At 45.0% G+C, this 18162-nt stretch overlaps 1 protein-coding gene across 1 annotated transcript in view; it reads right to left on the reverse strand.

The window, feature by feature from the left end:
* The window catches only part of LOC142787020 (uncharacterized), a 34805-nt gene that overhangs the window by 15615 nt on the left and 1028 nt on the right, over window positions 1-18162 (reverse strand). Inside the window, exons 2-5 of the mRNA XM_075884641.1 lie at window positions 7342-7400; window positions 2699-2893; window positions 1074-1139; window positions 711-979 (exon numbers count right to left, since the gene is read on the reverse strand). Coding sequence (XP_075740756.1) covers window positions 711-979; window positions 1074-1139; window positions 2699-2893; window positions 7342-7400 — 589 coding nt within the window. The remainder of the gene's footprint in view (window positions 1-710; window positions 980-1073; window positions 1140-2698; window positions 2894-7341; window positions 7401-18162) is intronic.

Here is an 18162-nt window from a genome sequence, read left to right on the forward strand (position 1 = left end):
TTGACACGTAAAAATGAGTGTCACTCTAACACCTTTAGCACTGGCTGTATTTAATTTCTTTTATTTCAGTTACTTTTTCTGAGTAATTAATGTGTATGACAGTGAGATGCCAACCTCCTAGTGCTTTTTCTAACAGCTGTTAAATATATGTAGGCAATTGAAGGCTCCTAGTTAGCATACAATTTTTTTTTCTATCACTAGTGTTTCAAGAGGCTAAGCATTTGTGGTGATGGTGAAGCGTAACGACATGCATATGTCAGTGATTTCAATAACAGCTTCCATAACTTGGGCATCTGGAATTATGTTTAAAATTGAGAACCTCCGAACGTTCTCGAAAAAGCCTTTCTGTTCCCTATGTCATGTAGAAGCAGAAATAGAAACTATCGCGAACTACAAAATAACAAAAAGCTAACACGCAGAATCACCATAGTGACGGAGTATAGTGAACAACATATACACATTAGATCGAATTACGCCGATCTCTTGAGTACTCTGCTTCTACTACATGCCGCGTCACTCAGAGCTTATTTCGGGCATTTCAGAGGCGACTTGTGTCAACTGGTGTCCTGGAATGGGGAAACCATCCTTGACATTTAGGCCTACCATTCAAACAGGTTTTTCATTAATAAATCTTTTATAGATCAATCAATCAATCAATCAATCAATCAATCAATCAATCAATCAATCAATAAAATACAGTGCTCCCTCACCTTAAGGAATGGATGAATGAACTTCGCGTTGTCCCAATTGCGGAACGAGTCGTGAAGTGAACCTGCACCCGAAAAGAAGTCCAACACGACGCCGTCGAACTCGTAAGTCTTCAGCCACTTCACCAGACTGCCCGCCATGTCCTTCCAGAGGTGTGCTTTCGAAAATAGCTGCCAGTATTTCTCAACCGACTCGTGGGGACCACCCACGGCCAATAAGAGCTTGAGCTTTGAATTGCGCCTTTTGAGATTCCCCATCTGTGCGAAGACTTCTGCAAAACGAACGTGAGAAGAAATAGCGTTTGTTAAAAGGAAGCACTGATAAGGCATTCCTATGAACGGTGTAGAAAAAGAACCACTACTTACTGTTTGGCGGCAGTAGCCACATCGGATAGTACATCCAGGAATTGGCGTTAGATTTTGCTTGTGGGTCTGAGTGAAACAGAGATAGAAAACGAAGCACCCAAATGCATAAGATCTTGAATGACAAATTTTCTAGAAGGTTTTTGTAAAGTTCTTGAATAACGTTAAGAAATAAAGAGCCGTGAACATTTTTTTTTTGTACTGTGTTGCGTGTTATAGGGGCGAAGGTCTTTACGCCATGGGTCGTATGTCCCGTGTTGTCGTAGTCGTCGTAGTAGCCAGTTTCATTGCATTGCATGTCAACAAAACGGCGTCACAGCATATCTGCGGAATTAATGATGATGAGTGGAGTGAAGCGCCTGTCAGTCCGTCCATGCATCCGTGCATCCGTCCGTCCACTTCGCCCCACTCGTCATCATTCACCTCGCGGATAAGCTGCGACATTTTTGCGTTCTTTTTGATAGTTCTCACTGTTTGTATATTTTATATGACTAGAGATTGTCGTAATTCACAAATGTGTATTTATGCAGTGTTACTTTCAGCCAAGAACAGCCAGCAGCCGTCATGGCTTGGCTAAATGCTAAATTAGAGCAGCAGATGAAGATACTTGTCTTTCATGCAGTAACGAGAGTTGAGCCTAAATATTACCTATAGCGCAGGAATAAAACATCATTTGTACGACTTATTTTTAGAAACTACCACGTGACTGTTTGCAAGATTAACAGCACAGAAGGAAAAGCTAACTTCTCCATTGTGAAGAGTACCCACTGGCTGCGCCTCATTTTGCCACGATTACATTCACTTGCCTTTTCGCAAAAAAAAAAAAATATGGCTACTTTGGCGCCTTTTCCCCCGTAAGTGTGCTTGAGGTTTGGCCATAATGCTCTGAATAACGATTTCTGTCATGAAATTGCGGTCTCTGCTGTGAGCAATCGCCAGCAATATAATTATGAACGAGTGCTGAGTTTATTGAGTGGGCTGCCATTCGCGATTGCTGTATATCAACGATTGCAGGAAGGCGTAGTATCGTGAGTACATGGCTGCTTCTTTAATATTCAACCTTTCTCATAGGAAAATATTTTTTTCCCCAATAAGAAGTAAACAGAGCGCTGGGGTGCTGGCATACTTACCAGGAATATAGTTCAATAGCGTGAACAATATAGCCTGAGAGGACGTTCGTCGAACTAAGCCGATTAGGTGGCACGTCTCTCTATCTATTTTTACTGTACACGCGATATTAGTGAGAACTAACTGGTGGTCTGTTAGTTCTCGTTAATACTGTGTCTAGGAAAGAAAACAAGCCCTTAAATTTACACTTTCTTTCGCTTTACACGCGGTGCCACCGCGTCCTACGCGATCCACCACAGCTTAAAAACCATGAAAGCTAATATGTTTAAATATAAAGTGAAATCGATATATTTTCGCGAAACACTGGACAAGCAAATGAAGCATCTTTTCAAGTATGTAACACTCGCCGAATTGTTACTGTTCTAAAATAAATGTTTCTTGAATATTTAGGGCCCCTGTTTTGCTAGCCACCGAATTTTGAAATCGATCTGGTGCCCTAACTGTGGCCCTTAACGAATGAGAAGTGGCATTAAGAAAACAAACAAGGAAGTCACGTGTACCGAGTTCCAGCTCCTCATCGGTCAGCCTAATCCAGCCACTCTTGTCGTCGACGGTAACGTGGGAGTAGACGACAGCGCTGCAGGCTTCAGCGGGAATGTCGCTGACGACAGAGTTGTAAGGACGGCGCCGCCAGCGGGAGAATCCATCCCAGAAACAGATTGTGGAGAAGTTAGACTTCTGAGCCGTTGCAGCGACTGAAAAGAATGGTGCAGTATAATATCGACGGCGGGGTGTTACTGGCTCTAATGGAGTGGTGGTGTTGGTCTGTCAAGGATTGCCCTTCCATCCAACAGTACTTCCGTGCTGCGACGCGGTAGCTAGCGTACATGGAGCATGGTTGCAACAGATTAGCAAATTAACCTGCTAAATCGTGCGTATGACAAAACAATAGTGGTCGCTATTATTGAATCTTGTGTGCGAATGACTTTTTAACAATTTTAATCGAGCCCAAAGCAGCTGTGAGCAGGAGAAAATCTACGTTACATAATCAGCCGAGTATGGGCTATAAATGAATAACTGTGACGTCGGTAGCTTTTGAAGCTCAACTCTAACGAAGAAATGCTTATTAGACACCATGAGATAAAATGAGATAGTTCCGAGTCTAAAAATTCTCTTTTCTTCAAAAAAAATTTGCACATACTGGTTGCGAAATTTCTTTACAGAAAGAAGAAAGATACTGCTGGGCCTTGTGGCGTTCCTGAGAAATGGTTTGTGACATTTTCCGCTTCGCAATAATAATAGACTCTTTTACTTCAACGTGCGTTCATAAAGCACAAGTCATACTATTTAAAAGTGACCGGGTGGAAAGGAATATTACAGCAGATATAGCTCGTGCAATTGACCAAGTAGCTATAAAATCTGCAAAATGTCACCTATGTTTTAATATCACCAGTATAGATGATTAAAAAAAGGAAACGCCAGGCCTGCGTGAAAGGCGGAGCACAGTCACTGCGAAAGCTAGAATAGTGGCATTTCAGAGAATTTCCGAATACTCACAGGGACACACATGCTTCATGCCCACTACGTCATTAATAATAAAAATTTTATGGTAGTAGGCCGGCATTCGCTATGCTATTTTTCATCATTCTTCTGAGGAGCGTGATATCCGCTAAACTATTGCGGGGAAATTTGTGCCAATTGTTCATGCAGTGGCTGAAACCGATGAGGAATAATGCCTGAAGTGAGTAGGAGCCACAATTGGCACCTGAACAAAAACAAGCTCTTGTAATGGGTTGTAGCATTGGATGACCCACTCGTTACGCTATCCACATTGTGTGATGACTGATTGTTCTTTTGCTGTTTCAGAACGCTTTATAATTTGTAGTAACGCGATTGCTTTCCCGACATCAAGCCTGCCTAAGGCAAGGTTGCCAAAAATTCCTAAGCACCGGCGTGGCTACTGGGCTGGCACCGAGCTGACCCGAGTTCGGGCCCCACTCTGCCATTGGTACTCGGTTTTCCTTTTCTAATTTCGCGCGAAGTGGTTACAGACACCGGCGGCGGCAGCAGCGGATAACTACAGCGCTTCGCGAGACCCAAGTTGTGATGTCATGACAGCTTTCGCTGTAAAAGAGAATTGACTTAATAAACATAAAATTGTTTATGGCCGCTTTCCGGAAAGGGAGTGTTGGTAATGTGTGCGCGAGAACCTTCAGATGATCTGCATAGAAAGGCGTCTATCTATCTATCTATCTATCTATCTATCTATCTATCTATCTATCTATCTATCTATCTATCTATCTATCTATCTATCTATCTATCTATCTATCTATCTATCTATCTATCTATCTATCTATCTATCTATCTATCTATCTATCTATCTATCTATCTATCTATCTATCTATCTATCTATCTATCTATCTATCTATCTATCTATCTATCTATCTATCTATCTATCTATCTATCTATCTATCTATCTATCTATCTATCTATCTATCTATCTATCTATCTATCTATCTATCTATCTATCTATCTATCTATCTGTCTGTCTGTCTGTCTGTCTGTCTGTCTGTCTGTCTGTCTGTCTGTCTGTCTGTCTGTCTATCTATCTATCTATCTATCTATCTATCTATCTATCTATCTATCTATCTATCTATCTATCTATCTATCTATCTATCTATCTATCTATCTATCTATCTATCTATCTATCTATCTATCTATCTATCTATCTATCTATCTATCATGTGTCTGTCTGTCTATCTATCTATCTATCATGTGTCTGTCTGTCTATCTATCTATCTATCATGTGTCTGTCTGTCTATCTATCTATCTATCATGTGTCTGTCTGTCTATCTATCTATCTATCATGTGTCTGTCTGTCTATCTATCTATCTATCATGTGTCTGTCTGTCTATCTATCTATCTATCATGTGTCTGTCTATCTATCTATCTATCTATCTATCTATCTATCTATCTATCTATCTATCTATCTATCTATCTATCTATCTATCTATCTATCTATCTATCTATCTATCTATCTATCTATCTATCTATCTATCTATCTATCTATCATGTGTCTGTCTGTCTAAACATCCATCCATCCGTCCGCGCAATGTTCCTTCCTAATTGCCTCCGTCATCCATGTCGCGAATCGAACTTTCATCTGCTTGCTTAGCCGCGCAACACTTTAGTTGCTTCAGGCAACGACGATAATATGCCATATCAGAAACCGGTGATCGCTGAACTCGGTCCAGAGAGCATCCATTATTGGAAAACTGCCCATACAAATACTCATGTGACCGGTGCATCATTGAGAGATGGATTCCTGTACACTTGACAGTGCTGGCAATTATTTACAACGCCTCCGCCACAGCAACGGAAATCTGTAGCTCATAACCAGCTTTACTCCTAAAACTTAAAAAAAAAACAGCAGCATTCCACTTTCGCCCCGCCACGGTAATCTAGTAGCTAAAGTACTCGTCTGTTGACCCACAGGTCGCGGGATGGAATCCTGGCTGCGGCGGCTGCATTTTCGATGGATGCGAAAATGCTGTAGGCCCATGTGCTCATATTTGGGTGCACGTTAAAGAACCTCAGGTGGTCTAAATTTCTGGAGCCCTCCACTACGGTGTCTCTCATAATAATATGGTGGTTTTCGGGATGTTAAACCCGATATATCTATCTAGCATTTAGCTTTCTCCATCACAAACATACACACACACGCACGCACACACAAACTACAACAGAAAACGCAGGGACCCTATTCAGAAAAACGCCTTGACACCATTTCGAAAACTCGCTTTAATATGAAAAGTTTCATTAATTTGATTCTTGATTTGCCACCACTCACTCTTTATGACAGCGATGGTTGAAAGTCAGCTAGAAGCTTAGAAAAATAAATGAAGAACAACTAAAGCATGAGGTATAGACTAAAAACATGATCGAGAACAAGAAGCGAAGAAAGTAACGTTCTTGCACTGTGCATGAACACTTACTATTATGCACCAACAGGACCAATTGACTGCTGTAGTAAAATCGAAAGATAACTCTGCCGCACGCCATTATCAGGGATGGCTCGCTGTTTTCCCATAGTTGAATACGAAGTACTCGAAATCGTTAACGTACTCAAAATAGTTAAACATTTTTTTTCTAAACACACAGCCATTAACCAGTGTTTTGCGCACATTCTTATATATCAAAGCAGGACTGTTTATGCTTTCCTATACTAGGGTACCAAGTCATAGAGAAACATACCTACATTAAGAGCGGATACTCCCGTAGAGCCCTGCCAATACGCTGCTTTCAGCGCCGCGAGTGGTTAGTCAGAGCCGATAATGTTTTCAGCATAAATAAAATAACAAAATTTCCTTCATTCTGGCGCTGTGATTTCAACCCGCACCCTCATGCACTGAAAGCGAGTGCCTTTACCACTAGGCCATGCTTCCGCGTTGGAAATACTTGTACAGCACATTTAAACCAAATAAATGTGCCTCCTCATGCAAAAGAAATGCAGAAAGACAACACCTTGTCATATTGTACTGTTTTCTGTTGTAAGACCTTGAAGGCCCTCCGCGGGACATGATGTGGAGCGGATGTAGAAAATTGAACAAATTATTAAACTTTATTCTTTGCAGAAAATTGCTGCTAAACTTGGGTATCCATTGTACTCCTGAAAAGGCTACTACATATCTTTAAAAAAAATGGAGTAAAAGCGTGGATGAGCACGCCATGTAGCGGTTGGTCAGACCCTTTCTTGGTGGGCCACGAAAAGGCTCCAGTGGCCACTCTTTATGTAGTATTTTTTCTATGATCAAGTGCTCTAAAGCGTATACTACTTTCTCTTTGCACACGCCATTTAGCGATCTGCGCGTTCCACGCGGGTACAAACTAGTTGCGCGTGCAAGGAAAACGTTCCTTGCCGTGAATTTCAGTTTACGTGGCCTCACGAAATGCGAGGCCTACGGGACGGCTTTTTGCTCTCTCGTAGTACAGTACCAAGTACTCTAGATTGTTAAAAGCTTTGCCTATCCATGCCAGCCTTTGATATCAGTAACCAGGACGCCTCACTGCTGCCAGACAGTTGATTACAAAGCACTCGAAATTGTTAAACCTTTTTTCGAAACACCCCAGAAGAGGGCATTCATTTCCACTTGTATTAGCTCTAGTCGGAAAGAACAAAAGTACTGATACCCGCGAAACTTACCTACGTTGACGAAGAAAATACATATGAGCAGACGTAATCCCAGCCCCATAGCTGTTGAGCTGAAATAATAATAAAAAAAGAATGAAGACCACAATTTCTATGTTTTTGCGTTACAAAAGCAGAATATGATTCTGAGGGACGCTGTGGTTGTAAGAGTTTCTTACAATTCACTAGAGGGGCACCCTTGCGCTATGATTGTTGAGCCACCATAGGAATGATGGGTAGTACACAAAATTCACCAAGTCATCATGCTTTCGGCCTTCTAACGCACTTCTGGCTTTGTTTATTGCTGTGTTTTGGTTTTGTTTCCAGTAAAAGATTGGGCCATTGCGGATTTCGTGTCTCAATTTGAATTGGTGAGCCTTAAAGGTTAAGGTGGTGAAGTGCAGCGGCAGAACATTTTGCTGACTGTAGTTTCATGACAAAGCACCTTGGAGCCACGCAAAACCAAACGGAGCCGAAAGAACGAAGATTAGGCAAACCCATGTACTACCCATCATTCCCATACTCGCTGAAGCGCCGTGCGTGGCAGCACCCATAAACACTAGCGCCAGAGTTCCAGCTAGTGTACTTATGGCAAATTGGTGGCAGTATTGGCGAGCTAGCTCCGGAAACTTGGACCATCTGGGTTTCCCTAACTACACTTTGATCTAGTGCATGGGCCTCTAGCAGTTCACCTGCATTGACTGACACGTGGCTTCCGCAGCCGGGATTGGTTCTGCACGACCTTTGGGTTAGCAGGCGAACACTGTAAGCGCAAGACCACCATGGCGTGTGTAAAAGTGAAATGAACAGTGCGAAATAGCACACTTCTATTTCGATTGAGTACAGCCAATTCCACCGACACAACTTACGTAAGAAAAAAAGTAAAATACAATAAAAATAAATAATGAAATGTTACCCCAAAATGAGTACTTTCAATAAAGCACCAGGAATATATTTTTACGAAAACCTTTCGTCGTGCATTCTAAAACGGTACTCAAAAGCACCTCAATCTTATTTGGCTTGATGAACGTAGGTGGACTATATCAACGTAGGTGAACGTAGGTGCATATATATATATATATATATATATATATATATATATATATATATATATATATATATCTGTAAAAACTCACGTATGATAGGATGCTTGTTTTGAGCAGGCTCCTTGGGGCGATCGCTTTCCAAGCACAAAGGATGCTTCAATGAGCTGGTCGGTCTCAATCAAAGGTTGCTAGATAACTGGATATCTTATCATAACGAGCAGCTGCCACACACGCCCGCGTAATGACGTTTTCTAATTATTGCACTTATCGTCAGATAAAGAGTCCCCACAAATTTCACAAGAATGCTTTGTAAAAGTGCTGCCAACACCCGTGACACAGTACTGAAGGCGCGGCAAATGTTTAACACCGCGGAGCTGCCAAAAAAAGAGATTCTGGGGCATATTCCCAAAGTGAGGCTGATTTACCAGAATAACGACCAGCCTAGTTGTCCCAGCTAGGGTCATGGCTATTCGCGATGGCTTGTCATTCATGGTGTATTTCATTTCCTATTCTTCAGTGCAAGTGGTCGATGAATGCGATAGTGATATCACTCTGACTTGAATGTCAATACCAAAGGTGCCGGTACCTTTCTGTCAGAGTTAGACGAGTGAGGTGCCCCCCCCTTCCCCACAAGGTTTCAAAACAAATCAAGAGAGCGTCCCTCTCGGGAACATAAGGGAAAGGGAAGTTTGACGTGAGCATCCACGACCTACCGCTTTCTGTTTACTTTTTTCTTTCTTCCTGTCTTCCTCTCTTTCTGTTTCTTCCTTTATTCTTTTCTTTCTTTCTCCTTTTTCTTCTTTCCCTTCCCTTACAATAATTCTTGCGTATTTGTATGCACCGCTTTTATCAGCCATTCCTGATATGCCATTCTCATATTTTATAGTACTTACAAGTCCATTCACGTTGCTACATTTCATTATATTCTGTATATGAACGCACGACTGCCGTTGTTGCCTGTAGCAAAAGAAGTGTTGCGCTGCTGGGCAAGTAGATGAAGCTCCAGTTGCTGGCATAAAGGAGGGCCCTGGTGCTGCAACCAGGGGTGTGGCATAGGAGGGGTTCAAACCTCCTGAATTTTGTCAGTTTTGCATGCGAAAAAAATTGGCAGATCCCGCGTATAGTGGCGATCGATGATATGCGAAGCATGAAGTTGATATGACACTTTAAAATCAGCACAACGTTACGAGGTGGAGAAAAATAATGTCGTACCTGACTTCCGTGTCATGATTATCATGGTTGGATGTGTCGTTTACCTCCGTCATCTATTCACGTCACGTGGTACCAAATTTAGTATATGTGGAGCTATCGAAACGCCCGCGAGCACGCTATGAGCGTGGTATGTTCTCATATTCTTACATGACACGCGTGTAAAGATTATCATGTTTGCACCAGTCATATATTTCGTCATCCATTGACGTGACATAACACAAAATTTGGAGCTAGCAAAACGGCCGCGAGTACATAATGCAGGGCCCAATATACTCCAATGTAGCGTTGACGTGCGCGCACCCTCGGCACAGCGACGCTACGTTAGCAACACGTGAGAACTCCATAGTCTGACGCCAGGCGCGACTGGCGCGACCAGCGTCCGTTGGCGCGGCGCAAGGGCACCCGGCGCGAAATGCGACATGCTGCATTTCGTGCCGATGCGCTACCCAGACAACACTGCGTCTCCCTCTTTTTGTGATGGAGGGACGCCTGAAGCGCTGAAACGCCCATGCGTGAAAGCATCTCAGAGCGCGGCGCGCACCTGCGAGTATATAACAGGATTGGCACCTGGTGAGGCAACGCCGGCGGTACGCAACGAAATGAACGTCGGGGAGCACGCGCACCGCGTCACGTTGAAATGTACTGGCACCTCGACTCTGGCATGTAGTCATTTTCTCCCATGACACACATCTCATCATTATTATGGTTCAACCAGTCACATACATTCGTCCTCCATTGACGTCATGTGATACCGAATTAGGCGTAAGTAAGGCTACCACACGGGCGCGAGTGCATCATGAGTGTGGCACGTAGCCATGTTGTTACATGACATGCATGTCGGTATTATCGCGTTTAAATGTGTCATTTACCTATGTCGTCCGTTCGCGTCGCGTAATACCTAGTTTGGTACATGTGTAGCTAGTAAAACGGCCGCGAGCACATCAGGAGCGTAGCAAATAGTCATCTTGTAACTCGACACGCATCTTATGTTTATCATGTTCGCACCAGTATCATACCTTTGTGATCAATTCACGTCCCGTAATACCAAACTTGGTAAAAGTGAAGCTAGCGAAACGGCCAGCAGCGCATCGTAAGAGTGGCATGTAGTCATGATATAACATGACCCGGCATCTCGCGATTATCGTGTTTGCACCAGTCACATACCTTCGTCACCCATTCACATACTTTATCACTAAATTTGGTATATGTGACGCTAGCGAAACAGCCGCGAGCGCATCATAAGCGTGGCATGTAGTTATGTTGTTACATGACACGCATGTCATGATTTTCATGTTAAGGTCTGTTACTTATGTTCGCCATGCAATCATGTCATAGCATACCAGTTTTACAAAGTGCCATGTGAACGAAACCACCGTAAAAGCTGCAGGACCATGAAATGTAAATCATGACATTCATCACATACATATCAAGATTTTCATGTTCTAACTATATATACTAAAATGTGTTCTTCATACAGTCATGCTATGCCATACCAAGTTTGGTACGGATACCATTATCGAAACGGCCAGGAGAGCTAAAATTAGCAGATCCCACGTACAGTGGGAATCGATGATATGCGAGGCACGAATGAGAAATGTTTATAAGTCACTTTAAAATCAGCACAACGTTTCGAGGTGGTGTTAAATGATGCCATGCATGACTTCCGTATCATGATTATTATGTTTGGAGATGTCGTATGTCGTTCACATTCATCATCTATTGCCACTACGTGTTACCAAATTTAGCATATGTGGAGCTAGCGAAACGGCCGCGAGCACGCCATGAGCGTGGCACCTTGTCATGTTCTTACATGAAACGCGTGTCAAGATTATCATGTTTGCAGAAGTCATATATTTCGTCATCTCTTGGCGTCACGTAACGCCGAATTTGGTATATGTGGAGCTAGCAAAACGGTTGAGAGCGCATCGTGAAGGGCCAAATATAGTCCAATGTAGCTTTGACGCGCGCGCACATTGGGCACAGCGACGCTACATTAGCAAAACGCGAGCACCCGGTAGTCTAACGCTAGGCGCCACCAGCGAGCGTCGGCGCGGCCCGATGGCAACCGGCGCGAAATGCGACATACTGCATTTCGCGAAGATGCGTTACCCAGACAACACTGCGTCCCCGTCTCAAACGCTGCGCAAGAGCAACGCAGCGCGGCGCGCGCCGGCGAGTATATAGGAGGAGCGGCGCCTGGCGTGGCAACGCCAGCGTGACGCGAAGAAATGATTGACGGCGAGTGCGCGCACCACGTTACGTGAAATGTATTGTCGCCTTGACTGTGGCAAGTAGTCATGTTCTCACATAACACGCATCTCATGATTATTATGTTTGCACCAGTCACATACCGGTTTCATCTATTGGCGTCACGTGATACAAAATTCGGCATATGTGAAGCTAGCGAAACGGCTACGAGCGCATCATCAGTGTGGCATGTAGTCATTTTGTTACATGACACGCATGTCGTGATTATCATGTTTGTATGTGTCACTCACCTATGTCGTCCGTTCGCGTCGCGTGATACCGAGTTTGGTACATGTGAAGCTAGTGAAACGGACGCGAGCGCATCATGAGCATAGCATGTAGTCATGTTGTTACATTACACGCATCTCATGTTTATTATGTTTGCAGCAGTATCATACCTTCGTCATCTTTTCACGTACCGTAATACCACATTCGGTTTATGTGACGCTAGCGAAACGGCCGCGAGCGCATCAGGAGCGTTGCATGTAATCATGTGGTTGCATGACACGCATGTCGTGATTTTCGTGTTAGGGTCTGTGGCTTGTGTTAACCATGCAATCATGTAATATCATACCAGTTTTGCAGCATGCCATGTGAACGAAACCACTGCTAGTGCCGCAGGGTCATGAAATGTAAAACATGACATTCATGACATAATGTCATGCTTTACATGTTATGACTGGTCAAATATGTTTTTCATACAGTCATGTTACGCCATACCAATTTTGGTATCGATACCATTATAGAAACAGCCAGGAGAGCTAAAAGCCGTAGGCGGCTAGATAGATAGGTAGATATATAGATAGATATATAGAGAGATAGATAGATAGAAAGATAGATAGATAAACAGATAGATAGATAGATAGATAGATAGATAGATATATAGATAGATAGATAGATACGCTCATTGTCACCGAAGTTCGCCAAGAAATGCTTCGCATTTAAAAGACGTAGGCGGCTGGACAGACAGACAGATAGATAGATAGATAGATAGATAGATAGATAGATAGATAGATAGATAGATAGATAGATAGATAGATAGATAGACACGTTCAACGTCATTAATAAATGCATCGCATTTAAAACACCATTCCAACTTCACGGCACCATTGAAATGTGTCAATGTATACCGATGGCCGGCCAACTTTGTCAAGACGCACAAGAAACAAATTATCTGTATTGTATAGTTTTGATAATCACTTCAGCCGAATACAAAGATTAAGTTTAAGGACTGGTGGGCCATGATAGAAACCTCATAGTTTCGTTTTTTGCTTCCACGTTGTCACGAATTATGCTCAAAAGCGCGCTCGAAAACTCGCAAATAACCAGGCAATCCATGGGCGTTGTAACAGATGGCTTTCTCGCAATAAAGAAACTTTTGACGCAAATCCACCAAGCAGTAACTAGTGTTGTTTCTTTGACATGGGACGGCTTCAAGCTCTCCCATAGTAGAGTACCGAGTACTCTAAATCGTTACCCCTTTTTCTAATCCCCCCCCCCCATTCGTGTAATCAGCGTAAAGTATTATATCGGGCGTGAATGTGGCCCACAGGACGGCCTAGTGCTCTCCCATATAGTACATCGTACTCTAAATCATGGACAACTTTTTCTACACACACTGATTAACCACTCTCATTAAGTGTGGGCGCACAGGGCGGCATTAAGCTTTCCAATAGTAGGGCACTAAGTGCTCAGAATCGATCACCACTCTTTAGATGCGAAGCTCTTTAAAGCGGCACCCATTCGTCCGTCGTCGTAGTACGTAACATGTCTTACGCTTTGACCTGCAAGGTGGTGCCGGTGGGAGATTTCTCCTGTGCGTTGTTGAACAACACAAAACTCGCAGCGTGCGCGTTAACTAAAAGCCGAATCCTCCTGCCTCTCATTCCCCATTAGCAGCCATTGGCATGTACATTCAGCTCTATCTGACAACACAGGACAGGACAAACAACTTTATTTGGTCCTGAGAGGCAAGGCAGCGGGCCAACTATGTAGGTCCCCATCCAGCCGTTGGCTAGTCCCATGTCGGAACAGAGAGGCCATGCCTCTCCGCTCGTTCACGGGCCCTCTGGACAGCCTGAAGCTGGACGTCTTGTCTGGGGTCTGTGATTGCTGTCATCCAGTCTTCTTCTGTTTTAAAATCCTGTAACGCAGGGCACTGCCAGAGCATGTGACTCAAAGAGCAAAATTCACCACAATCTGGGCAAAGTGGATCAATATCCGGATGAAGCATGCTCAGAAAGCCCCTAGAGGGGTAAGACCCCGTCTGGAGCATGCGGAGCGTGCTTGCTTGTGATCTGTGGAGCTTATGATGGGGAAAGGGAAAAGTCTGTCGCTCTCCTCTGTAATGAGATGTTATCTCGTGAAAAGTAACGAGAGGATCACTGTGGACGAGCTCTCCCGAACCCACCCGAGAGACCACCCCGTCGCGGCTTGTGAAACCTCGCGCACAGTCGTGGGCTATCTCGTTTGGGTTCAGGTGACCCGGCAGTACGTCTGGTCCCATGTGAGCGGGAAACCAGACTATGTGATGAATAACATCTGAGGGGGGTTTGCTGTGGAGAATTCTGGCTGCCTCTGTGGCTATCAATCCCGATGCGAACGCCCTAACGGCCGCTCGGGAATCGGTGTACACCGTGGTGCGTTTCGTGTCCAGTAATGCCAGCGCTACAGCAGCCTGTTCTGCTACATCGACCAAGGAGGTCTTCACTGAAGCTGCCGAGACAAGTTCTCCCCTGTCATTGACTACTGCCACGGAAAACCCGCTGCCGCCGGCGTGGCGCGCCGCGTCCACAAATGTCTCTGTTCCGGAGAGGTTCTTTATGAAAGCCCTAGCCCTCGCCAACCTACGACCTTTATTGTGTTGGGGATGGATGTTTCGTGGAAGAGGGTCAACAATAAAGGAATTCCTTGTTTGATAATCAAGCTGCGTAGTTTCTCCCTGATTGAAGATAGGACGGAGGCCTGCCGCATCGAGCAGTTTTCTTCCTGTTTTGAAACTCGATAACCGAATTATTTGTGCTGACCTTTGCGCTTCAATTAATTCCGAAGTGGTGTTGTGCACTCCCAACTTCATGAGTTTTTCTGTGCTAGTCGTGATTGGGACGCCGAGCACCTTTTTGACACTTTTGCGCATGAGCGTGTCCAATTTATCCCTTTCCGTTTTGGTCCAATTGAGAGCCGCCACTATGTATATGATATGGCTCATGAGGAAAGCGTGGTGGGCCCTAAGGAGGATATCCTCGCCTATGCCGCCCTTCTTGTTGGACACCCGCATAATTAATCTCAGAATGTTCTCTGTTTTTGTGGTGAGATGGGCTATAGTCTTTGCGTTGCATCCCTTAGAGTCTAATAAAAGCCCCAGAATTTTCATAGAATTGACTCTAGGAATTGTGCGACCATCCTTGGTGCAAACGCTAATGGGCACCTGATCGAGAGGGGTGAGTCCCCTAACACCTCGTCTAGCCTGTCTGTACAGCAGGAGTTCCGACTTTTCCGGCGAAAGCGCCAGTCCCGTACCTTCCAGGAAAGACTCTGTAACGTCCAGAGCCTCCTGTAGAGCTTGTTCAACCGCCGCCTCCGATCCTCCGGGACACCAGATTGTAATGTCGTCAGCATATAAAGCGTGTCCGACATTAGGAACTTTAGAAAGGCTTGCCGACAGCTTGCGCATGGCTATGTTGAATAGAAGGGGGGAGATAACTGCCCCTTGGGGAGTACCCCTTCGTCCGAGTTTGAAAGGCTCCGAGACTGATTGTCCCAGTTTTATTGCCGCCGTCCGACTCTCGAGGAAAGATTCAACGAAGGAGAAGAATTTAACTCCCAGGTTCAAAGCCGATATCTCCTTAAGAATATAGTCGTGTTTGATAGTATCGAATGCTTTAGTGAGGTCCAGTGCGAGGACCCCTTTTACATCTTTGCTTGGAAAGTCAATTATTTGTGTTTTGAGGAGGAGCATGACATCTTGCGTGGAAAGTGAGGGCCTGAAACCTACCATATTATATGGAAATAGGTCATTCCTCTCGATGTAGCGCGATATCCTGTTGTGTACTGCATGTTCTGCTACTTTGCTAAGGCAAGAAGTAAGGGAGATCGGGCGGAGGTGATCTAAGCTGGGTGATTTACCTGGCTTGGGGATTAAGACCACTGTGGCCCTCTTCCAAGTTTCTGGTACGACGCCCTCCTCCCATACCCTGTTTATCTCCTTTACTAAGGCCTGAATGGCTTTATCATCCAAATTTCTTAAGAGCCGATTCGTAACTCCATCGGGACCTGGGGCAGACCTTCCGTTTAGGCTATGGAGCACTTCCCTGATCTCGGCTTCCGAGAAGGGAGCGTCCAACTCTGGGGAAGGCACACCCTCATACCGGTGGGGGACAGAAGTTGAGCTCTGGCTAAGCGGGAGGTACTTGTTGGCAAGTATCTGAAATTGGGAAGCTTCTGAGATGCCTGCCATTTTCTCCTTATTAATAAGTCGGTCTATGGCTAGTTTCTGATTGCCTTTGGATTGTCCATCATCTAGGAGGTGTTTGAAGAGGGTCCATTTGCCTCCTTTGCGCATTTTCCCGTCCGCAGCCGAGCAGGCGTCCCTCCATTGTTGTTTATGGAGTTCGGAGCAGTGCTCCTCAATATGCCGATTGAGCTCCGCAACCTTTTTCCGTAGCCTGCGATTTAGCCTTTGTTTTTTCCATCTCGCGATGAGAGAGCGTTTGGCGTCCAGGAGGTGCGCTAACCTTGCATCCATCCCCGGAGCATCAAATTCTGTTACTATTTCTTTGGTGGCCTTCTCGACATCCTTCTGGATTTGTACAAGAAGTTCACTGAAGGTGTCATGTACTGACTCATCTTCACCTCTGATTTGCCTAAAAAGGTCCCAGTCTGTATATTTATAGGTTCTTGGGGGTGGTGCTCTTATTTCCATCCGGAGTTCTATGATGCTGTGGTCGCTTCCCAAGTTCTCCTGTAAGTTGGACCACTCGACCACCGCATTTCTAGTGAAGCTGAGATCAGGCATCGTGTCCCTGGCGACCGAGTTTCCCAGCCTCGTGGGAAAACGCGGGTCGGAGATAAGCGTTAGGTTTAAGTCTATACTGGCTGCAACTAGATTGGCCCCTTTCTTTGTCCTCGTAACATAGCCCCAAGACGGATGGGGAGCGTTGAAATCCCCAGCTACTATTAAAGGGTGCGATCTGGCGGCAGTTGCGACCCTATGAAGGAGTGAGCGGATATTATGTTTATAAGCCGAAGGAGGGCTATACAGGTTAAAAACGAATATGTTGCTTCGGATTTTGCCGTTGGGGATGATTTCAATTAATTGTGCCTCGAGACCGGATCTCTTATCCGAGTCGCAAATTTTGACTTCGTGCTGCTCAAAGGAGGTATCTTTCCTGACCAACGTGGCGATACCTCTGCCATTTGCGCCTTTTTGGCTAATCGAACGGTAGCCCGAGAGGACTACCTTCTCGCTAAGTGTTTCCTGCAAGAGCAGGACGTGCGGCATTGACGCCTGTGCTTTGATGAGCTGCAGTAGAGCAGCTTTACGCCTTAAGAAACTTGCGCAATTCCACTGCCAGATAGTTATGTTTCCGGTTTGGCCCGCCATTTTGAATATTATTGAAGGAACATAGCCTGCGGCGAACTCGTAGCGTCCGAATCCTGCTGCACTATCTTGGCTTTTGCAATCGTACCAGTGTTGGTCGTCTTGAGTTTGCTAGAGTCAATCATTTTCATTTTAGATTCGAGGATTCCTACTCGACGTGTCAGGTGGGAGACGCTCCCGTCCATACGTTCGATTGTGCTAGATTGAATGGCTAAGGCCTCTCTCACCTGCTTGAGCGATTCCTCAATCGCCGTTAAAGACGCGAGTACATTTTTCTCAGGGACCTGAGCGGGGGACTCGTCACTTTGCATTGCCACGCTTTCCGCGATCGCGGGGGGCGAAACGGCCTTGCGCTTATTCGACCCTCCTGCTTGAATCGGTATGGGTGTGGCTACTTCACGGGGTTCACGCGAGTTGCGGAAGAGCTCGAACTCGGCCCTCAGCGTTCGTAGTGCTTCTTTAAGTTCTGCATTTTCTTTTTTAAGCATTAAAATCTCTGATTGTTCTCTTTTCTGCTCTGGTAAAATGCCCTGCGTTACCTTTTGGCCGCTTGGGATGTTCGTCCTGGCCTTGTCCGCCCAAGACATTCGCTTCTGAACGCGGCCCTTGGAACCCGATCGTCCTCTCGAACGGGAGCGACTGCTGCCCTTGTCACGCCCTCTGGAGCGAGAGCGTGATTTGCTGCCGGAGCGTCCTCTGGAGCGGGAGCGTCCTCTAGATGCCGATCTGCTG

Source organism: Rhipicephalus microplus, unplaced genomic scaffold (genome assembly GCF_043290135.1).
Source record: "Rhipicephalus microplus isolate Deutch F79 unplaced genomic scaffold, USDA_Rmic scaffold_42, whole genome shotgun sequence".
Classification (NCBI taxonomy): domain Eukaryota; kingdom Metazoa; phylum Arthropoda; class Arachnida; order Ixodida; family Ixodidae; genus Rhipicephalus; species Rhipicephalus microplus.